The sequence below is a fragment of the Somniosus microcephalus genome, chromosome 2 (assembly GCF_052327205.1).
Source record: "Somniosus microcephalus isolate GS21.2 chromosome 2, FLI_Smic_1.0, whole genome shotgun sequence".
NCBI classification, from domain to species: Eukaryota; Metazoa; Chordata; class Chondrichthyes; order Squaliformes; family Somniosidae; genus Somniosus; species Somniosus microcephalus.
The window spans coordinates 205,460,846-205,485,269 of record NC_140988.1 but is presented as its reverse complement, the minus strand read 5'-3'; the positions used below and the strand labels follow the sequence as shown (position 1 = coordinate 205,485,269).

The window sequence follows — 24,424 nt, the reverse complement described above, 5'->3', positions numbered from 1 at the left end:
TTATCCAAAGGTTCTCTGCTTACATATGAACGTTTGTTGAGGACAGGATTGGTCTCAGCTATGATAGCAGGCCAATACTTGCTATATAGGCTCTCTGATTAAGTTAAGGTACTGGAGAGTGAGCAACTGTGCCTGACCATGAATCCACACCTTTAGGAGAGGAGGGGAGAAGAGAGAACATTGGAAAAAATATTACTTGACTAATTGGCCCTCTGTTTATGATTCTCTTGAGACCGCGTATTTATTTGCAGCACATTAACCATAGAGAGATGATGATAATGAATATCTTTTAAGTATAACATTTTAAACTTCAGCATATTCCTAAAGTGGGTGCTCTGATAACTATCATGTCTCCGGCTCCAATGAAGTCTTTGGGCCATCAGTTTGACATCCAGTACGACTCTCTGGAGTAATTTTTCCATTACCCTTCACATGTTGGCCTCTGGTATAAATTCCTTTCACTGATGTTTCCGTTGTCTGTTTTGATCAATATGGGATGTACATAGCGTTTTTTACTTGTTTAGGATGCAGAGAATGTTGCTGAGACTGCAACTTCCATGCATCCCTTGACAGTTGATGATGTATTTTTTGACTTTTGATTAATGAGTGCCATTTCTGTTGGTTGCCTATGCCAAAATGCTTTTACTGCAGATTTTTGGTTGTCATGGCAGTACTATTGTCACTAGTGGGGCTGGTCCTATTAATTTCTTAGCAAATTTAAAACAAATCACTAAATTAGATATGTTAGTATGTTTTACAGATGCAAGGAGAAAGCTGAAAGGATTTAACATCAACTCAGGTTCTAGGTGAAGTTTTTAAGCTCCATGAATTTTGCTCACAGACTTTATGCTACTATCAAACTTCATTGTATTGGCTCCTTATTCCCTTCAAGTTATTTTCTCTTCTGTATATATTGGTTGACAGTCATTTTTGCGATTATTAGTAGTTTCAATATTTACTGTTGATTTGTTATTGTAGAAGTTATTATTTAAGATATGGTTTTAAATACCTAGGGTTAATTCATCTAAAATATTTTACTTTTCCTCTTCAAAGCAGCAGATGAAAATAAGCCATCTCCTATCACCCCGTATGGGGAAACATTCCTATACCAGAGACCTGAAGATGACCAGGTGAGGAAATTAAATTACAAAAAAATACAAAATGTACTGTGTTTAAAGGAGGACTAACTGATACATCGGTAATCCTGTTAAATTCTCTGAACAGTGTATCCTCTTACTGAAATTTTATTCTGTGTGGGGAAATTGATAAAATTTGAGTTAACGTTGATGTATTTTTTCCTGATTATTGGTATCAATATACTTCTAGCTGTAATGAAACTTAACAGAATAAGCTGGTTTGTCTACAATGTTGTTGTCACACAAGATATTAGGGAATTAGTTACTAAAATCCAATCTCAGGAGCTTCCTTAAATTGATGGAAGTGGTTTTGATAGGTACATTATGGCTTATCGCTATGATTGCCACAGCATAGTTTAAATAATCCAGAGGCATTGCATAAAACTAACAAGGTTCTTAATCTGGAGGGATCTTGAACTTATCAAAATTAAATGAGTAAAATGCTGCTTTTAACTTTACTATCTAGGTGTTGCAGCAGGGATGTGAGTCCTGTCAATCAACAGATATGTTGGTACTGTTTTGACAGTTTACTTTAATGATGGTAATCTACAGTGTCCATCACATAACAGCAGGCATTGGTAGGCTTGGTGCACACACTACTGGGTGAACTACAGTATATGGTATTTTTACAGGAAGCTGTATATCATCTTTACAGTCGCCATACCAATTAGAGGTTAGACAAATGAATAATGGTTAGACAAATGAATAATGGTTATTACCATCAGAGCTTGGCAATCACTTGGTTACAAGTTACTCAGCTGTAATAATTATACTCTGTATAATATGTGCAGTGGAATTGATAACTGATGTTTAGAAGTTTAGGGTCTTGCCTTAAATATTCTTTCAGGTACAGTTGTGCTAGTCACTCCAGTAAGCAGTCTAGCACCTTATTTTAAGAGTGTGCTCGTACTGCCCAATATCTAACTATACAATAGCGTGACAGGGGTTGCAACAACAGTATCCCCATGTGATCTGAACTGGGTATTCCCGTCTTTCGCATGTATGCCTCTAATTTTTTTTGAAGGCAGACCAAGAAATCTCATAGTAAGACGAGGCCAGATACAAATTGTTATAGTGAACATACAGAGCAGTAGTTATAATTGAACTCACTTAGTTCAATCAGTACAACTTGACTTTGTGTAATTTTACAAAATAATAAATGCACTACGCTTCCTCACATCAGTAGTTCATCTTGTTTGAGTTAAATAAAACAACTATTATCTACCCTCCATACAAAACCAGCTCTGCTAATTACCAGCTTTTACCCAGGATTTACTGGGATTGTGCAACAGACTTTCAAAAGGGACAGAACTGATGACCTGCAGTGAATGTGGAGCGAACCGATCAAGATGGAAGATGCCATGAAATTAGGGGGAAGGAAGCAGAAACATTTGGTAGAATCAGTAATAATATGGCTGATACCATCTTCCTTTTAATACTGCAGGTTTGTTCCTGATCTTGCAGCATATCACTGTGTTCTGTAGGGACTCAAGTGATTCATTTTCATGGAAAATCTCTACTAGGCACTTGTTCCTGGCATGGAAACATAAATAATGAACTATTGCAATAAAATGGAGGTAGTATAGACATCTGTAGATAATCATTTGATTTTGTTTATTGGTATTGGGGATAAAACATTTACACAGATGAAATTATTTCTTTACCCAGAGGATGAATAGAATGTGCAACTCCACCACAAAGCATTGTTGAAGAAGATTCCATAAACTCTTTAAAAAGGGAATGAAATAGTTGCTTAAAGAAAGAGAAGTATTAAAGGTTATGGGGAGTAAGCTAGAGAGTGAGTATGGATTAGGTGGGTCAGGTGGAGAAATACACTGGCCTAGACTTGATTGGCCAAATGGCCTGTTTCTGTACTGTGAAAATTTATAGTTCAAAGTCATACTTTCCCTTTTAAAATTCATGCTTAGATATTATTTGTATTGTATCAAGCTCATTTGTTAAAATATTTAATATTTCCATAATTGTTTATGGAAATATGATTTTTTTAAATCTTAGATTTTTAAAAAACATCTTCTGCATGGTATGGAAACATCAAGACAGAATAATCAAGAAGAGATAAACAATGAATTAAGGTAGAAAAAATTCACATTTGCTTTTCTTTCTATTATGACTATTTAACAATTTAAGTAACATGCTATATCAAATGCCCATTTATATTACAGTGCTATCTCAGTGTACTCACCCATATAGGTTTGCAATTCAATTTTAACATTTCTGACCTCACTTTGGGGAAATGTTGAATTTTACTAAGCGGTTGTAAATCTAGCATATGTGCAGTTTTGTTGTTGCCTTCGGTCTCTATATCCACATAATATAAACTGAGCAAATTCAGAACTTTAAAAAAAAATTGTTTATGGGATATGGGCATCGTTGGCAAGGCCAGCATTTATTGCCCATCCCTAGTTGCCCTTGAGAAGCAGGTGGTGAGCTGCCTTCTTGAACCGCTGTAGTCCGTGTGGTGAAGGTACTCCTACAGTGCTGTTAGGGAGGGAGGTCCAGGATTTTGACCCAGTGACGATGAAGGAACGGCGATATACTTCCAAGTCAGGATGATGTGTGACTTGGAGGGGAACTTGGAGGTGGTGGTGCTCCCATACGCCTGCTGCCCTTGTCCTTCTAGATGGTAGAGGCCGCGCGTTTGGGAGGTGCTGCCGAAGAAGCCTTGGCGAGTTGCTGCAGTGCATCTTGTAGATGGTACACACTGCAGCCATGGTACACCAGTGCTGGAGGGAGTGGATGTGGTGCCAGTCAAGCGGGCTGCTTTGTCCTGGATAGTGTCGAGCTTCTTGAGTGTTGTTGGAGTTGCACTCACCCAGGCAAGCAGAGAGTATTCAATCACACTCCTTTCTTGTGCCTTGTAGATGGTGGAAAGGCTTTGGGGAGTCAGGAGGTGAGACACTTGCCGCAGTATACCTAGCCTCCGACCTGCTCTTGTTGCCACAGTATTTATGTGGCTGGTCTAGTTAAGTTTCTGGTCAATGGTGACCCCCAGGATGTTGATGGTGGGGGATTTGGTGATGGTAATGCCATTGGTTGTCAAGGGGTGTTGGTTAGACTTGCGTTTGTTGGAGATCGTCATTGCCTGGCACTTGTGTGCCACCTATCAGCCTGAACGTCATCCAGGTCTTGTTGCAAGCGGGAATGGACTGCTTTATTATCTGAGGAGTTGTGAATGGCACTGAACACTGTGCAGTCATCAGCAAACATCCCCATTTCTGACCTTATGTTGGAGGGAAGGTCATTGATGAAGCAGCTGAAGATGGTTGGGCCCAGGACCTTATATCATATAGCACATTCACCTCCACTGAATGCAACCCCACAGTATAAATAAAACATGAAACAACCCATCCACATCTGAGGGACACGTTAAAAACAGGATATATTAGAGACCAAGTTGTATTTTATTTTTATAATGTCTTTTGTGTGTAGGTACTTTGTAAGTTCTATCGAAAGGTCTGCACACTCATACTGCCTGGTCTGCTGTGTAGTTTAGACAGCATTTTTGTTTTAGATTTTCAGTTTTTGCAGTTATCTGAATAATGCATTGTTTGATTAAGGAAATGGTTGGGTGAACTTTCATAATTCTTCCTTGGAATCATACACGGTATGTGTAGTGTATGTGCCTTTAAGTCAGAACTACTTTTACAGCTCTTGTATACTGTAGTACCGGCAGTGACCACACTGGTATATAAGCTTTGCGCATGCCTCTGTACCCCCAGTCTAGAGACTACACTCCTCCAGTAAAGACCTGTTATTTGTTAATGTACAGCATCCGTGTGATTATTTAATAATAGCATATCCACTGAACCACGGATCCAACAGTGGCGATGAGTGTCGATTCGAATCTAACTGCAACATAAAAAAAATTTAAAAAATAGTCGAGGCCAGGAACACGGGCGTCAACCATGAGCAACCGCCCAGCAGTCAGGCAGAGATCCAACTTTGCAGGGGAGGCTGTGGAGAGCCGGGCTTGGTTCCCCAGCCACAACGAGCAGTAAGAGACCGATGACAGGTCCACCGCAGACCCTTCCGGAGCAGCGGCGGCTGGAGCCGACCAACGGCGGAGAGAGAGCCGAGCAGCGTCGACGGGGTAAGACAGAGGGTGAAGAGCGCAGGGTGCAGCCGGGGGTTGAACACCGAGCGGCGTCGAGGAAAATAAAACAAACCGGAGAGAGAGAGGGTAAGAAACAGCCGGGTTCTAGATTGAGCTGCGGAGAAGAAGGGAGAGCGCAGGAGATGCCATTGAGCCGCGGAGAAGAAGGAAGAGCGCGGGAGACGCCATTTTTAGAAGCCGCAGCGGAGAAGAAGGGCGAGCGCGGGAAGGAAGGAAAACGCGGGAGATGCCATTTTGTGCCAGCGGAGAAGAAGGTGAAGCACGGGAGGCACCATTTGTGATAGTTAACGCACACCCAAGGATGCCGAAGAGTGGCAGTATCTCTACGTTCGACAATGAAGTTGAAGATTGGGCGACATATGTGGAACGTATTGAGGTGTACTGCAGGGCGAATGAAGTGCCAGATGCTAATAAAGCACTGGTTCTGTTAAATTCCATGGGTGCAAAAACTTATGGGTTACTGCAAAATCTAATAACCCCAGAGAAGCCGGTAAACAAGAATTTTGAAAGCATAGTAGAAATCCTACAGGACCACTTAAACCCCACACCGCTGCTGATAGCAGAACGATTTAAGTTCCATAAAAGGAACCAACACAAAGACGAAAGCAATGCTGAGTACCTAACGGAACTGCGCAAGCTATCGAAACACTGCCAGTTTGGAGTGGGACTAGCAGACACGTTAAGGGACAAGTTTGTGTGGGCTACAAAGTGAAGGAACCCAGAAACGGCTCCGATCAGAAAAGGATCTTACGCTGGACAAAGCTTTCAGTATGGCAGTATCATATGAAACAGCTGCAAGGGGCGCTGCAGAGATACAACGGAGACCGCAAGAACATGGCACCAATGAAATGTCCTATGGAACAGGGAAGTGCTATCGCTGCGGCAGAACAACACATGACCAGAAAGATTGTTGGTACAAGGACCAAGTGTGCAGACAGTGTGGGAAAGCAGGACACATAGCAAGAGTCTGCAGGTCTGGGAAGAAAACCAACAGTAAGAAATCTCCACAGGAGAAGTACAAAAAGGTACACCAGGTGATGGACAGTGGTTCAGACGAACAGAAAAGTGACACAGACTCCGGAAGCAAGGAGCTGCGTTGTCTGAAACTACATAAGGTAACCAAAATGGAGGATCACCAGACTATCTGGGTTACACTCAAGATAGACGGAGTCAAAGTGGAAATGGAATTGGACACAGGGTCAGCTCTAACAGTCATAAATCAAAGGGACTACAAGCGGCTATTTTCACACATACCCTTGAAAGCTACAGAGATTGTCTTGAAGACGTATAAGGGGCAAAAAGTCTACCCCAAAGGAAAAATAAGGGTGAAAGTGACATATAAAGGCCAGGAAATACCTAAAATGGATATATATGTATTGCCAAATGGAGGACCACCACTGCTAGGACGTGAATGGATCTGGAAGATACAATTAGATTGGCATTCCATACAGGCACTGAAGGTTGAGGCCAAAAAGGATGACGATGTCACACCTGGACGACTGTCAAAAATGCTAACTGACGCAAAAGAAGTGTTCCAGAAGGAACTAGGAACACTAAAAGGAATAACAGCAATGATTAAAATAGAGGAAAATGCAAGCCCAAAGTTTCTGAAGGCCAGACCAGTGCCTTATGCGATCAGACCAGCTGTTGAAGCAGAGCTGGAAGGGTTGGAACGTTCAGAAGTACTGTCCAAAGTGGACTGGAGCGAGTGAGCTACACCCATCGTTCCTGTAATGAAGAGGTCGTTGAGTAATACGCCTGGGAAACCAAAGAAGGTCCGCATCTGTGGGGATTTTAAGGTGACTGTGAACCCAGTCCTTCACACGGTGCAATATCCGCTTCCACGAATTGAGGATATTTTTGCCTCGCTATCTGGAGGTAAACGCTTCACCAAAATTGATCTAGCCCAGGCGTACTTGCAAATGGAGGTAGAAGAAGCTTTGAAACATTACCTTACGGTCAACACTCATAAAGGTCTCTATCAGTACAACTGGCTGATGTTTGGAGTAGCCTTGGCTCCGGCTATCTGGCAAAGGGTGATGGATCAGGTCCTGCAAGGGATTCCAGGGACCCAGTGTTATTTGGACGACATCTTGGTCACGGGCGAAAATGACGGTGATCACCTCGCCAACTTGGAGAAGGTGCTCACCAGATTAAAGGAGTATGGGCTACGAGCTAATCGCCACAAGTGCGAGTTTTTCCAGAAACAGATCTGGTATTGTGGCCACGTCATCGATGAAGAGGGGTTACATGAGTCCCCTGACAAGATTGAGGCAGTAGTCAAGGCTCCAGCACCGGAAAATGTGTCACAACTGAGGTCGTTCCTCGGGCTGGTAAACTACTACCACAAGTTCTTACCAAATTTGTCTACGGTATTACACCCGCTGAACACCCTACTGCAAACAGGGGTACCATGGAAGTGGGATGACGAATGTAGACGAGCTTTCCAGAAGTGTAAAGAATTGATCACATCAAAAGAGGTGTTGGCCCATTTCAACCCAGCTCTACCAATTCGTTTGGCATGTGATGCAGCACCCTATGGTATTGGAGTGGTACTGTCGCACAAATTCCCAGACGGGTTGGAGAGGCCAGTAGCCTTTGCGTCTCAGTCACTTACCTCAGCCGAGCGCAACTACGCCCAGATTGACAGGGAGGCCCTCAGCCTAGTATGGGGAGTAAAAAAATTCAACCACTATCTGCATGGGCAGAAGTTCACCTTGCTGACTGACCACCAACCACTTGTCTCCATCTTTAATCCTAAGAAGGGCGTTCCAGTGATGACTGCACAGCAGTTACAAAGATGGTCCCTGTTTCTAGGGGGGAATCAATTTGAAATAGAATATAAAGGCACGAAACAGCATGGGAACGCTGATGGGCTATCGCGCCTGCCACTGCCTACTGTGGAGGAACCACCAGCAGTGGACCCTATCGAGATATTTTATTCGTCAATAATTGAACGATTGCCAGTAACAAACGCGGATATAGAGAAGGAGACCCGCAATGATCCGATGCTGTCACGGGTATATGAATTGACGGTGAGGGGATGGCCAACACATGGCGACTCACTGTTGCCAGCATTCTCATCCAGAAGAGAACAGCTGTCAGTATGCCAGGGGACAGTGATGTGTGGATCCAGGGTGGTGATTCCACCCAAGTTAAGGGAGAGAGTGCTAAATAAGCTACATGAAGGTCATCTGGGGGGAGTGAAAATGAAAAGCCTTGCTAGGGCTTATGTGTGGTGGCCGGGAATCGATCAACAAATCGAAGACCTAACGAAGAGCTGCTTAGGATGCCAGAAGGTCCAAAATGCACCACCACATGCCCCTCTACACCCATGGGAGTGGCCCTCCTCCCCATGGCAACGGGTGCATATTGATTTCGCTGGTCCATTCATGGACTCAATGTTCTTAATAGCAGTGGATGCTCATTCAAAGTGGCCTGAGGTGATAAAAATGTCTTCAACCACTACAGAGAAAACGATTGCAGTCCTACGGACCATATTTGCCAGAATCGGTTTGCCAGAGCAGATTTGCTCTGATAATGGACCACAGTTTGTGTCCGACGAGTTCCAAAAATTCATAAAAAGGAATGGGGTAAGGCATTACACATCCGCCCCGTATCATCCAGCCACAAGTGGATTGGCTGAGAGGTGCGTACAAACCTTTAAGAAGGCGATAAAGGCCATGTGCGACGATGAAATTCTACTGCAGCATAAGGTGGACAATTTCTTATTAGCCTACCGAAACGCGACACATGCAGTTACCAACCAGACCCCGGCCATGATGTTCTTTAACCGAAGGTTGAGATCTCGTTTGGACTTGCTCAGACCAAATGTGCGAAGAAATGTTGAGGACAAACAATTCCAGCACATCAATGAGAAGCCGACAAGGAGCTTCAATGTAGGGCAACCAGTCTTGGCCTGTGACTATCGAACAGAGAAGTGGCAACCCGGAACGATATGTACAAGGCAGGGGCCATTAATGTACACAGTGGATGTCGGGGAGAACATTGTGAGACGCCACATCGATCAGATCTTAGCGTCACAGGAACGCATCAACCCCATGTCTCGAGTATCTGGGGATGAACCCGACATACCGGTAGCATCTACTTCAGACCCAGTAGCAGTGGAACCCGATGAACTACCCGATGAAAAGGGGTCAGAATCGCCTCTGCACCAAGAACAAGTACCTCTGGAAAGGCGCTATCCCGAAAGGGTCAGGACGCCGACCCAAAGACTGAATCTATAAATGGACTTTTGTTGTTTAATGTACATGTTGAAATGTTAATTGTTATTTGAATACTAGGGGTATTACTAATCTAAAAGGGGAGGAATTGTAGTGTATGTGCCTTTAAGTCAGAACTACTTTTACAGCTCCTGTATACTGTAGTACCGGCAGTGACCACACCGGTATATAAGCTTTGCGCATGCCTCTGTACCCCCAGTCTAGAGACTACCCTCCTCCAGTAAAGACCTGTTATTTGTTAATGTACAGCATCCGTGTGATTATTTAATAATAGCATATCCATTGAACCACGGATCCAACAGTATGTGTAAAATATTCCAGTGGGAGAAGAAAAGAAGTCATTAAGAAGTGCAGTAGCAATCGTCCCCTGTACTGTAAACCAGGAAGCTGTTAACCACAGAGCCTGTTTGTCAAGAAGTGTCAGGAATTTCCTGACTGCAACCACACATGCTCCTACAAGTAGGCAGGATCAAATGGCTGCTTCTTGCTTCTTTTGGTGTTCCCTCTATTCATACAAGCAAATAAAATGTACATGGCAGAGGAAACTGTTTATATTGCTGATTTCAAATATATTCTTGCCCAATGCCTTGTCCCAGGTTAGACAACACCTGGAGTACTGTGAGCAGTTCTGGGCACCACACCTTAAGAATTATATATTGCCTTGGAGGGAGTGCAGCGTAGGTTTACCAGAATGATACCTGGACTTCAAGGGTTAAGTTACGAGGAGAGATTACACAAATTAGGGTTGTGTTCCCTAGAATTTAGAAGATTAAGGGATGATCTGATCAAAATGTTCAAGATATTAAGGGGAACAGATAGGGTAGAGAGAGAAAAACTACTTCTGCTGGTTGGTGCGTCTAAGACCAGGGGCATAGTCTAAAAATTAGAGCCAGGCCTTTCAGGAGTAAAATTAGGAAACACTTCTACACACAAAGGGTGGTAGAAGTTTAGAACTCTCTTCTGCAAATGGCAATTGATGCTAGATCAATTGTTAATTTTAAATCGGAGATTGATATATTTTTGTTAACCAAAGGTATTAAGGGATATGGGTCGCAGATCAGCCATGATCTCATTGAATGGCGAGGGACTCAATGGCCTACTCATGTTTCTAGTGTGTTCATAACTGTCTTTCCCTATTAATTCTCTCCTAGGTATGTTAAAATAAGTGGCTCCAATGCAGAAGTAAAAACAACTAAGGCATGCTTGTATTACACATGTGGACAGGAACTCAGTTGTTTGTTTTTAATCCAAGATCACTTTCCAATATTTCCCTGATGTGCAGGAGTGTCTCCATGTACAAGCAAAGGAAAAACATTATTGGTGAGCTGAGACTTAAGCTGCAAATAGCAAGCAAAATGGCACCTGCAAGTCCAGTGGTAGCTGCTTGCAGTGTTGCTTTGTCTCTGGCAATGCAGAGAAAACAATGCCTCTTGACCTAGGCCTCTGTGACATTGGCACGATAGTATTTGTTAGTCTGCTGCTGCAGGAGTCAGAACTGCTTGCTGCGCTCGGAGGAGGGGAGAACTAGCTTTGTCAATGCCTAGGTGATACAAGCCATCCAATAGAATTTTCTGTGGAGAATGTGGAATTCATAATATGACATTTGGATTCAAAGAGAAGAACAGAGCCGTACTTCAATATCAATGCCAAAATCATGCATCTTGCAACTTTGACCCAGCTCCTCCTGCTCCCTTATAAATCTGTGGGAAATGCCATTGGAATCCACTGCAGTTGGGCAAATTTTAACATTTTTAAAATGCCCTCCTATCAGTAAAAGTCCTAAATGGCCTTTCTCTTGTTTTATCTCATACCTTGTTTATAGTACAGAGTTATTTTGAAAGCATCTTTAAAGTTTCTCCTCCTATGGGAGAGATCTTCCTGTTTATACTGTGATGTGGTTTCACCAATAAGGAAAAATATATGGCCAGCAACAAAACACGTGCTCCCAACTTAACTGCCTCCAGTTTTTCTCTGTCTATTTCTACAAACAGCCGTTGTATTTTTTTAAAAAAGTGACTGCTTCATCTTGGCAAATGCATTTTTTGGGAAAAAAAATATAATTTGCAAAGACTGCTTTACTTGAATAAGACAGAGAAACTACAGCATGGTAACCTTTTTAAAATAAGACTTCAATTGCAGTAGAGGCAAGTCAGCAATTAAATTTTAGTTGCTGAGGGTCTTTTGTTAGTGACTTTTTTGATTAGTTCAATGTTTACTGTGCTTTGTGGAGTAGAATCGTGCATTGATGCAACTACAGTTGTTCTTGTGAATATGTATTCTGTCCCTTTTAATTGTGTTTCCAAAGCCTTCTCCTTTGCCTTCATCTCCTTTCAGTACAGAAACTTATCTGGTCTTTCTTTTGTAATACTCTCCATTTTGTATGCCTTTTATACATTCTCCTACTGAGTGTACCATCTATGAATCCTTAATATCAGCACAAACTATCTGTATTCCTGTAAAGTAACAATTACTTCCTCCTTTAACACAATTTCCATCACGTCGGTTTGACATCCTTAGGGTAGCCCTGTTATACAAGTTGTATACAATTCCTCCCCTACCATATCCACTGCATTACCAAAACTGATGCCTTCCACCTTTGTGACATTGCCCACCTCCACATCTACCTCATTCGTCACCACGAGGCTTTATTTTTCGAATGTCTTCTTATCCGGCCACTCTGAGGTAGCCCTTCACCAGCTTCAACTCATTCCAAATGCAGTAAGTCACACACCCTTCCATCACCTCTTCCTCTGCACACTTCACTGGTTCCACTTGCTCCAGAAGGTCAGGTTCAAAATTCTTCATCTTGCTTTCAAATCACTGCAAGGCCTCACCGTACCTTACCAGTGATATCCTCCTGATATATCTTCTTGCATACATCCTCTGGTCTTCAAGCAGTTCCCTTTATTCCACCATTGTTGGCTGATCATTTATCCAGTACCACTCTAGCTCTCTGGAATTGTATATCCAGTCCTGTCAATTTTACCATCTTCTTCTCTGCTATAAAAAGTATCCTCAAAACCTTCCCCCTCTTTCCCCATTTACCCATTCTTCCTCATTGTAAGATGCTCAGAGATGGGTTTTTCTGCATGTGCAGGGGGATAGCAAGATGATATAAATGAGAGAATATTTAATCCCCATTGAGTCTGCCTAGCTGTGTCTCCATGTGTAGTGGCACTGATCAAGTCTGTCCTCTTGCTTGACACCGCTCCCGGTTGTCTGAAGCACAGTCCCCTTTTCCTGCTCCCACTGCCACCCTGCACCCTCCCCCCTCACCCCCCGCCACCCTCGGGCCATTCACAGCACCAGCCCCCTGCACTAACTAAAGGATGCTTTAGGCTGGTCAAGTGATTCAGTGCTTTTGAAATTGTTTCTTCCTTTCAAAAACAATTCACAATATTTGAACCATACAGCACAGAAGGAGCCCATTTGGCCAATCGTAATTGCACTGGTCCTGGAAAAAGATAATGGCCCGGAATCTGCGGTCAGCGGCGAATCAAAGTCGTTCATCGCTGACCTGAAGTAAGCTTCGCACACAGATTTTGCAATCTCTGCGTTGCAGTTCGGGTTTTCTGACATTTAGTTCAACTCAACGGAGTATAGTGGGAATCCCCTAGTGCAAGCTGCTGTGATGTCAACAAGCTGTCTAAGCAGCCAATCAAAACGCAGAAGTCTCACAGCGAACAAGGAATTGAGTAAGCTCTTAAAATTGTAACTTTTTAAAAATGTTAGAGAGAGCAAAACAAAGATTGGGGCTCTCACATGGGGAAAAGGCAAACCTGAAATAAAGATGAACAAATTTTAAAAAATCTTTAAAAAAATGTTTTCTTAAATATTTAAATTTTTTATTAAAATGGAAAAATTTGATGCTACACAAAATTGAAATGAATTTTTCCTGCCCATACCCTTTGTTTACCAGTCAATACACTGTTAAAACCCCAGCTACGCCTAATCCCTTTGGGTCTAACTTAGTGGGGAATTTAACAGCGTAATTACTGCGGATGAGCTGAAGTTTTTGTCCATTTCCCTGATTTGAGTGATTAGACTGATTGCCGGCTCTGTGGGCTGGGGGTGTGGGGAGGGTGCACAGCGCAGCCTGAATGACGTCGGAGCAGTGAATGACAGACCACAACTTCAGAATTTCCGCATGCGCCAAATCCCGAAGTTGCGGTCAGTTTCAAAGGCGGAATGACGGTGAACGCTGCCAGTTTGCCGTCACCCCGACCACAAATTCACTCAATCCCGTTCCCCTGCTCTTCTGAATGTTTCTTCTTTTAATATTTAGCCACTTCCCCTTTTAAAAGCTTTATGCTTCCAGCATTGTTTCTGGTAGACATTTCATGTCCTACAAACCCTGTGTGTTTATTAAAAAAAAATTCTCCTAACCTCTACCTTCATTCTCATCCTTTGAGTGATGATCTTAAACTTATATCCTCCATTTAATGACTCACTGACCAGCGGTAATAATTTTCCTGATTTACCTCATCAAAGCCCTTCATAATTTTGAACACTTGTATCAGACATTTCCTCTCAACCTATCTCTAGTTTCTCTAGTCTCTCCTCATCCCTGGTATCTTAGTAAATCTCACTGTACCCTCTTAGTGACCTTGACATCCTTCTTAAAGTAGGGTATCCAAATCTGGACAGACTATTGTAACTGTGGCTTAATAATGATTTGTTTCGGTTTATTTTTATCACTATGCTTCTGTATTAATGGATAAATAACAAGATTAAAACAAACTAAAATTGAAAAATGGAATATAGTGCCTGTAGGTATGATTTCAAAATGATAAAATAAGAGAATATGATAAAAAATAATAAAAGATTCAGAGTGGGATAGGAAAGCAAGGATGGAGTATGAGCAAAGAATCACAAACAATATTAAAAAGAACAGTAAAGCTTTCTACATATATATCAGTAAAAATGAAGTGGGTCTCCCGAAAGAAGAGGATCATGAGTCAATAGAGAATGAACGGAAACTGTCAGGGATGCTTAGCAAATACTTTGTATCGGTGTTTACAGAAGAGAAGAATATTGGGCAGGCGGTAAATCCTGCTCAATATATAAATAAATGAAAGGAAAATATTAGAGAAGTTAGTTAAGCTAAAAAGAGGACAAAGTGTTGGGAGCTGACGGGATACATCCAAGGATCCTGAGGGAAATGAGAGAAGAAATAGCAGAGACCCTAAAGATTATATTTGAGTTCTATTGAGAGTGAATATGTACTAGAGGTTTGGATAGTGGTCAATGTAATATTAATTTTCAAAAAGGGAGATAGAGCTTACATGGATAATTACAGGTCAGTTAATTTAACATCTGTGGTAGGAAAAATTTTGGAATCTTCAAAGATTTTAATTAAATCTTTACTTAATATCTACATGAAGAGAAAATAATTAGAAGCAGCCAACACAAATTTCAGAAAGGAAGATCGTACTTGACAAACTTTATGGAGTTCTTTGCGGTGATGACAGATATGGTCGATGAGGGGAATGCAGATGATGTGATGTACATGGACTTTCAGAAAGCCTTTGATAAAGTGCCACACTGGAGACTATTGGAGAAGATTAAGGGGTATGCATTTGGAGAATGTTAGCAAACTGGTTAGAAGGGAAGAAAACGAGAGTAGGAGTTAAGCAAAGTGTCTGAGAGGTTGGAAGTGGGTAGTGGTGTCACTCAGTGTTCTGTTCTGAGACTGCTTTTATTCACTGTGTAGATCAATGATTGAGGGGTTTAGAACGGGGGACATATGTTTAAATGGAAGAAATTTAGGACAGAGAACAGGAGAAAGTTTTTTTACATAGACGGTTGTGAGGCATTGGAATGCACTACTGGGCTTGGTGATTGAAGCTGAGACCATGCCAACTTTTAAAAAGAGGTTAGATAGGTGGTTAAAGAAATTGGAGATAAAGGGACATGGCAGGCATATGGGATTAGGACTACCGCTTGTGTGGAGAATAAACATCAACATAGACTGGTTGGGTCGAAAGGCCTGTTTCTGTCTTGTAATTTCTATGTAAATGATTTTAGTGCTGTCTGGAATGAAGGCTGAAATTTTTCGGGGAGTCAGCAGGTGGCATTGGTGGGAAATTTGATATTTTTGACAGCGGGTCGGGAACCCGCTGTCAACTCGCTCCCATGCGCCTTTCCCAATGTAGTTCTGTCAGCGCCGAACAAACCCGACAGGCTGCTGCGGGCGACCCAATTCAGGTAGTTAGTGGCTTGTTTAAAGCCACTTAAGAATGATTTTCAGTTTACCTTTTGCATTTGACAGCTCACCTATGGGGTCCATGCTAGTTATGGACCATGTCTGTCAAGATTAGGCAGGCGTTCAGTTCAGTGGCCATTGATTCAGCTGTTGAATTGAAAGCTTCAAATATAAAGTAAAAGCTTCCACCTGAGAGATATCTTCCCTCAGCTACAAACTGTTCCTCACTGCACTTCCACAACAGACTCACCATGCTGCAAGTCTTTACACAAGGCTCCATGCAGTCTGACCTCATTACCTCTCTCACCATTGACAGATCGCTTCTGTCATCTCTGCTTCACCTGCCATCTATTCCATCAGCATGGGTGCCCTTTATACTCTCTCACCTTGGTCCGCAGAATCCCTCCACAATCAGCCCTAACACCAGCAGCACCAACAACAACACCAACCTTCTCCGCAATCAACTGATGCTGCACAGAACACAGGGCATCAGCACCCGACCACATTGCTGCATGGGAGGCCAGGGATTGCCATACCATGGCCAGATTTACTTCACTTGACGCTGTACACCCTGGCTGCCACATGATGTGCCAGGTTGGCACCACCCCACACCAACTCCATAAAGCATCCCTACAATGCCCAAGCTATTCTTTTCACACTCATCACCATTGCGGGGGGTACCGTTATGTCTCACCATTTACTGCAACTCACTAAGCCACTTCCAAAGGTGCACACAAATCTGTCCAAAAACGCAAAGTGTTGAAAATAAAGGTTTGAATGTTTGACACCACATAAACAGAAACTTTACATGAACTTTGCATAAAATACACAAGTACCTACCCTTGTGTGCGGCTAGTTGGTATGATTGCACTAGGCTGAGGGCGAGTGGGAGGGGTGGCTAGTGAGATGGGGATGTGATAATATAGATAGCGAGGGATGGGTGGAGGTCCAACGTAAGTTGGTGTGAGTAAGGATGTACAGGAGTAGGGTAGGGAAGGCAGAGTGATGGGGATATGATGAGAGGCACAGCGGTATGAGTTTGAGTGTGGCTTTGTACTAATGTTTCATGTTCTACTGAGATCATTGAAAGTTTTGCGGCACTGCAGCCTGGTCTTCCTGACCACATCCCTGCTTGTACCCTCCTCTACAGTGTGCAACCAGGCTGCGTTGATCTCCTGGGGAGGTCTCATTCGCCCATTGGAAGGGAAGAGGACCTCCCTGTGTGCTGTGAGTCATGGGAGAGCCTGGGTGCAGCCGTGAACCTCTGTGCAGTGCTTGTCAGTGTTTGCAGCACCTCAATGCTGTAGAACACTGACAGCACAAATGTCAAAATAAATTTGGATGTGGCCCCTTTAAGGAAACCGGCTGATGACGCATCATCAAATGACATCACTGGACCCGCTTCTTCTAATTGGCTGGGAAACATGCTGGGCGAGCTTAACAAGCTCTATCAACGGAAATTCATTTCACAGAATGGGATGGAGCCAGCAGCGGGGTCGGGTTCCGCCACTGACGTTGCCCGCCACTGACGTCGCCCGCCATAGACCCGCCGAGGTTAGCGAAATCTCGGCTGAAATCTTTGAAACCCTGTTAGACAATTTGCTTGGATTACAATCACACATGTAGCAAGTTAATTTTTCAGCAATCACATATGCATAACCTCCTGATTCTAGGTACCAATTTGGTTTATACAAGTGGATCCTGTACTAAAATAATTGAAATGTTTGTTCAATGGAATTCCTGGCTGCAGTTATTTTAGACAAAAGAAAGGCCATTTTTAAAAAATGGTTGCGTGCAGTATTAATCAGCTGCTGCTGAGGTGAGAGCAACATAAAAGAGTAAATTAAGAGTAAATTAAATCTTTTAACTCTGGGTAATGTATGAATATATTGATTTTTTTTAAAAACTGCTGGAAATGCACAGCAGGTCAGCCAGCGTCTGAAAAGAGGAATGATAGATTCATGATTCAGATGTAGATCATTCGTCTGAACTCCAGCAGGTATGCTGGTTTCCTTCTCAATGGGGGAACTTTGCGAAAGTTTAATGATGTGAGTAAAATAACTCTTATTAGAAAATATAATAACACAGTATTTAATAATTTACAGGAACTACCGAGGTGCAAAATTGTGCGTCAACTATACTGAGCAGGCGTTATCACACTCTGACCATTGTACAGCAGAAGAGGAGTCGGAACTGGAATATTCTGCAGTAGATATTTGCAAGCAGAGGTCAACTGATCAGGCAGTGTCCAAAGACTATTGCAGCATTCAAGCAGCGAATGTTCACAGTTTTGTGCGCGGGCAGGATGGCTCGCTGCCATTTGATGTCACAGGAGAATCTACCTATGGCGCAATGGATGTCGAGCATGAATCAATATCCCCCTACGCTTGCTTCTATGGTATGACAAAGAAGACAAAAGATGGTTGGCTGGATAAGCTCTCACCACAAGGGTAGGAACATGTATACTTTAAAGTTCCACTCCCAGTTTTACTTTAGAAATGAAAGAGTTGTTCCAGCATAAGTAGCAAAGTTCAAAGTTTAAATAGTTACTGCAAATTTAAAATACTTCCATTCATTTCTCAATCATGATCAGCAATTGTAATTTGTACAGTACATTTTAAATGAACCAGTTGTGTTACAATTTAGCCTTTGGAATCAAAAACACAATTTCACCAAATTGGGGGGTGGGGAATAGTCAATACTGAGGAGGACTGCAACAAATTACAAGAAGACATGAATAAACTTGCAGAATGGCCATATAATTGTCAAATTAAGTTCAACACAGATAATTGTGAGGTATTGCATTTTTGTAAGGAAAATAAGAAGGCAACATATTACTTGGAAAATAAGAATCTAAATGGGGTAGAGGAGCAAACGGATCTGGGAGTAGAAATACACAAATCACTAAAAGTAGCGACACAGGTTAATAAGACTGTTTAAAAAAAAAAAGCAAACCAAGCACTAGGGTTTATTTCTAGAGGGATAGAATTGAAAAGTAGTTAAGTTATGCTAGACTTGTATCGCACCTTGGTTAGACCACACTTGAAATACTGTGTGCAGTTCTGATCGCCATATTATAAAAAGGATATAGAGGCACTGGAGGGGGTGCAATAAAGATTACAAGGATGATACCAGAAATGCGAGGTTATACCCATCAGAAAAGGATGAACAGACTGGGTCTCTTTTCTCTTGAAAAGAAAAGGCTGAGGGGTGAGCTTTTTAAAAATTAATTTATGGGATGTAAGCGTCGCTGACAAGGCCTGCATTTATTGCCCATCCCTAGTTGCCCTTGAGAAGGTGGTGCTGAGCCGCCGCCTTGAACCGCTGCAGTCCGTGTGGTGAAGGTACTCCCACAATGCTGTTAGGGAGGGAGTTCCAGGATTTTGACCCAGTGATGACGAACAAACGTCGACATATTTCCAAGTTAGGCTGGAGTGTAACTTGGAGGGGAACTTGCAGGTGATGGTGTTCCCATGCGCCTGCTGCCCTTGTCCTTCTAGGTGCTAGAGGTCACCGGTTAGGAGGTGCTGTCGAAGAAGCCTTGGTGAGTCGCTGCAGTGCATCGTGTAGATGGTACACACTGCAGCCATGGTGCGCCAGTGGTGGAGGGAGTGAATGTTTAAGGTGATAGATGGGGTGCAGATCAAGCAGGCTGCTTTATCCTGGATGGTGTCGAGCTTCTTGGAGCTGCACTCATCCAAGCAAGTGGAGAGTATTCCATCACACTCCTGACTTGTGCCTTGTATATGGTGGAAAGGGTTTGGGGAGTCAGGAGGTGAGTCACTCGCCGCAGATTACCCAGCATCTGACCTGTTCTTGTAGCCACAGTATTTATGTGACTGGCCCAGTTAAGTTTCTGTCAGTTGTTGATGGTGGGTGATTCGACAATGGTAGTACTGTTGAATGTCAAGAGGAGGTGGTTAGACTTTCTCTTGTTGGAGATGGTCATTGCTTGGCACTTGTGTGGCGTGAATGTTATTTGCCACTTATCAGCCCAAGCCTGAATGTTGTCCAGGTCTTGCTGCATGGAATGCTTCATTATATGAGGAGTTGCGAATGGAACTGAACACTGTGCAGTCATCAGCGAACATCCCCACGTCTGACCTTATGATGGAGGGAAGTTCATTGATGAAGCAGTTGAAGATGCTTCATAGATGAATACTGCCCTGAGGAACTCCTTGATGCCACACTCAGTCAAAAGCTGCCTTGATGTCAAAGTCAGTCACTCTCACTTCACCTCTAGAATTCAGCTCTTTTGTCCATGTTTGGACCAAGGCTGTATGCGGTCTGGAGCGTAGTGGTCCTGGCGGAACACAAACTGAGCATCGGTGAGCAGATTGTTGGTAAGTGCCACTTTATAGCACTGTCGATGACACCTTCCATCAGTTTGCTGATGATTGATAGTTGACTGGGTGGTAATTGGCCAGATTGGATTTGTCCTGGTTTTTGTGGATGGACATACCTGGACAATTGTTCACTTTGTCAGGTCGATTGCAGTTTTGTAGCTGTACTGGAACAGTTTGGCTGGAGGTGCAGCTAGTTCTGGAGCACAAGTCTTCAGCACTACAGCCAGGATGTTGTCGGGACCCGAAGCCTTTGCTGTATCCAGTGCTCTCAGCTGTTTCTTGATATCACGTGGAGTGAATCGAACTTTGTGAAGCTTGGATGGTGGGGACCTCAGGCTGAAGATGGTTGCAAACGCTTCAGCCTTTTCTTTTGCACTTGTGCTGGGCTCCGCCATCATTGAAGATGGAGATGTTCATGGGGCTTCCTCCTCCCGTTAGTTGTTTATTTGTCCACCACCGTTCGTGACTGGATGTGGCAGGACTGCATTGCTTTGATCTGATCCATTGGCTGTGCGATTGCTTAGCTCTGTCTATAGCATGTTGCTTCCATTGTTTAGCTATCATGTAGCCCTATGTTGTAGCTTCACCAGGTTGGCACCTCATGTTGGGGTTCGCCAGGTACTCCTGGCATGCTCTTCTAAACTCCTCATTGAACCAGAGTTGGTCCCCTGGCTTGAGGTAATGGTAGAGTAAGAAATATGCCAGATCATGAGGCTACAGATTGTGGAGAAATACAATTCTGCTGCTGCTGATGGCCCACAGTGCCTCATGGATGCCCAGTTTCAAGCTCCTAGTTCTGTTCTGAATCTATCCCATTTAGTACGGTGGTAGTGCCACACAACACGATGGAGGGTGTCCTCAGTGCAAAGAACTAATAGAGGTCTTTAAAATTATGAAAGATTTCAGGTCTTTTCCAAGATGGCTTCTGGGCTGGCAGCCCCTTTCTGAGCTGCTCTCCTCTTCAACTGTATCCATGGTCATCCATTGTCATCCTTTGTCCTTTCTTCCTCCAATCTCCTTTCTTCAATTGCTTAAGATACCCTGCCTCTGATAGTGAAGGCATTTCAGCCCAAACTACAAGTTCAAACTACAAGTTTAAATCTTCCCCTGCAGAGTCCACTGCTCATCCCCTGGCGTCTTTTGTTCTCACTGAGCTCTTTCAACTTCTGGAACTCTGCTGAAACTTGACCTCTCTCACTGCATTCCTCACGGACAGGACTTCGTTGACTACACGGTTTGACTCAGCGGCTGTGGTGCTGCTTTGTTTTTCAGTCACGGCAGAATTCTTTTGTCAAATTGGTTTCCGATCTCCTGGACTTCTCCGGACATCTAGACTACGTTTCTGCTTTGAACTACATTGGATTACACTCTAAGATTTAACTTCTGTGTCTCTATCCCGGTTGCAGAAAGATCGTTACCTCTAACTTTCTGCTGTGTCTGCTGTACTGGTTCTACTGGTTTTTCAGCTCTGCTGGTTTGTAGGTAGTAGCTCCACTTGCTGTAGGTGATAGCAAAATACTGCAGATGTTGGAAATCCGAAATAACAACAGAAAATGCTGGAAAAACTCAGCAAGTCAGGCAACATCCGTGGAGAGAAATTTGAGTTGACGTTTCGGGTTTGACCCTTCTTCAAAGAAGGGTCAAACCCGAAACGTCAACTCAAATTTCTCTCCACGGATGTTGCCTGACTTGCTGAGTTTTTCCAGCATTTTCTGTTGCTGTAGGTGACTTGTTCTACCGGTTTTCAGCTTTGCTGGTCACTGGTTTGTGGTTTTACTTTTTATCCGCCTCTTTGCTCTATGGTGACCTACAACTTGCGTCAATTTCGCGATCATCTTTCTGCATCGCTACCGACACTCATTCCTACAGCAACAACCTCCATCCTTGAACTCTCTATCCTTCAAATAGCTTCTGGACTTCACTCACCTGCTTTGGACAATGGTTCGTCGATGCTCCTTACCGGCCCCATCTTGCTTACGTCAGCTTTGTCCTTCCATGGGACCTTTGACTTTGTCCCTGGTCTCTCTACTATTGTCCCCAACATATTCCCCGCTACCAGGAAATATATATTCCATTAATTATTACATTTAAACAGGCCTATGTAACCTGAGCTTTTCCAGTGCCCATTTGTATGCGCTATTTGGCTGCCGCTCCAGACCCAAGCCATTCTACTTTTTCCCCCCATTTTCCTTTTCTCTCTATCCCTCCCTGACTGCTATTTCCTGTCGTCATGCCTCCTTTCATCTCTCCTCTCTCGGATACCCTGCCCTCCCAAACCCCACCCCAATCCTTTATTACTCCTTGACCTTCCTACTCTCCTGCTGCCGTCCCAGGCTTGACTCCCTCTTGGATAAGCCCACTGCTTCCCTCTGTGCCTCTCTTGGCATAGTGCGAAGGGCCCATCGAGGCAATCATTGCTGCCTTACGAGTAGCAACCCCAACTCTCCCATCCTACTCTCTCGCCGACCTTCCTGCCCAGCGCACCTACTGGGGGCAAATCTTGCCAATCTCCTCCCCATCCTACTCACCCCCCCCAGCGCTGACCCTGTGGATGCTGGCAGTGGGGCAACCATCACCGACTCTCTCTGCATCTCCCTCCAGAATGTCCGTTCAATTGCAAACAAGGCCCTTGCCATCCATGCGCTTATCGTGTATAACTGCATCGATGTCATGGCCCTGATGGAAACTTGGCTGAGGGGTGATGACACCTTACCCTTATATGAAGCCTCCCCGCCTGGCTATACCTTCCACCACTTGCCTTGCTCAGACCGCCGTGGTGGCGATGTGGCTCTCATCACCAAATCACACCTTGCTCTGTCCCCCTACTCCTCCAACAGTTTCTCATCCTTTGAGCATCTCCTCTTATTCCACCACTCTCATCTCTCATTTAAAATTCTCGTTCTCTACCACCCAACCAAGTACCATAAAAATCTTATTGCTGAGATATCTTCAGTGCTTTCCTCCCTTAGCCTCTGCACCGAACGACTTCTCATTCTCGGTGATTTCAACCTCCATCTCAATCCATCATTCTCTCCTCTGAGTTCACTACTCTCCTATCCTCCCTTATACTCTCCCTCCATGTAAACTCCCCAACCCATATTCACTGCCACCCCCTCGACCTTGCCATCTCTCGTGGCCTTGCTACTCCCATCGTGTAAATTGCAGATAAGGCCATCTCTGACCACTTCCTTGTATCGCTCTCCACCCACATCCCCCTTCCACCCCTCCCTAACCCTACTTCCTTCTTTGTCCACCCCTGGAAAAAAACACTCTCCCAACTCTCTTACAACTGCTCTTATGAAATCCCAACTGTCAAGCCTCTGGCCCTCCATTCACCATGACATTTCTGCAGCTACCGATCTGCTCAACCACACCCTCACCACCACCTTTGGTGCCCTAGTCCCTACTAAAACAATTACACTTTCTCACCCTAACCCTAACCCTAACCCCCAGTAGGGCACTCATCTTCGCTCCCTTAAGTCCAAGGGATGCAGACTTGAATGGATATGGCGGACAACTGGTTTAGCCATTCACCGCTAGATCTGGCTGGACCACATAAAGCATTATTGGGTCCTGCTCTCGTTTGCCAAAACTACTCACTATTCCAGAATCATTCTGGAATGCAAAGGTAAACCCCAGCTCCTATTCTCTACTGCTAACTGTCTTCTTAAACCCCTCTCCCCTGTCTCCTCCACCCTCTCCTCCGATAACAAGTGTGAGGAGCTCATGGACTTCTTTGTCTCTAAGATTGAGATCATCCATTCAGCTGCCTGTGCCAATTCCCTTCCTTCCCCTAGCCCACTGGGCCAAACTTCCTCTAAGGTGCCCCCCTGCCCTAGCACTGAACTCACATCTTTCTCCAGTTTCTCTCCGATCTCTCCTCATGACCACTCTGCGCTCATCTTGTCCATGAGATCCACCTCCTGCTCCCTCGATCCTATTCACACCAAACTGCTGACCACCCAACTTCCTTTTCTGGCTCCCATGTTAGCTGACATTGTTAATGGTTCTCTCTCCTCAGGTACTTTCCCCCTCTCCCTCAAATCTGTCGTCATCACCCCGCTCCACAAAAAAGAACCCTTGATCCCTCCGACCTTGCAAACTACCACCACGCCTCCAACCTCCCTTTCCTCTCCAAAGTCCTTGAACATGTTGTCGCCTCCCAAATCCGTGCCCATCTTTCCCGCAATTCCATGTTTGAATGCCTCCAATCAGGTTTCCGCCCCTGCCACAGTACCTAAACGGCTCTCATCACAGTCACTAATGACATCCTTTATGGCTGTGACAAAGGTAAACTGTCCCTCCTCATCCTTCTTGACTTGTCTGCAGCTTTTGACACGGTTGATCACTCCATCCTT

General features: G+C 43.9%; 1 protein-coding gene across 6 annotated transcripts in view; it reads left to right on the top strand.

Moving 5' to 3' along the window:
* The window catches only part of arap2 (ArfGAP with RhoGAP domain, ankyrin repeat and PH domain 2), a 710,987-nt gene that overhangs the window by 173,702 nt on the left and 512,861 nt on the right, over window positions 1-24,424 (top strand). For 4 of the 6 annotated variants that reach the window (XM_085968379.1, XM_085968416.1, XM_085968397.1 and 1 more), the window contains exons 4-6: window positions 1,054-1,130; window positions 3,153-3,229; window positions 17,826-18,170. In XM_085968379.1, coding sequence (XP_085824505.1) covers window positions 1,054-1,130; window positions 3,153-3,229; window positions 17,826-18,170 — 499 coding nt within the window. The remainder of the gene's footprint in view (window positions 1-1,053; window positions 1,131-3,152; window positions 3,230-17,825; window positions 18,171-24,424) is intronic. The other 2 variants (XM_085968406.1, XM_085968388.1) reach the window with 1 other exon arrangement.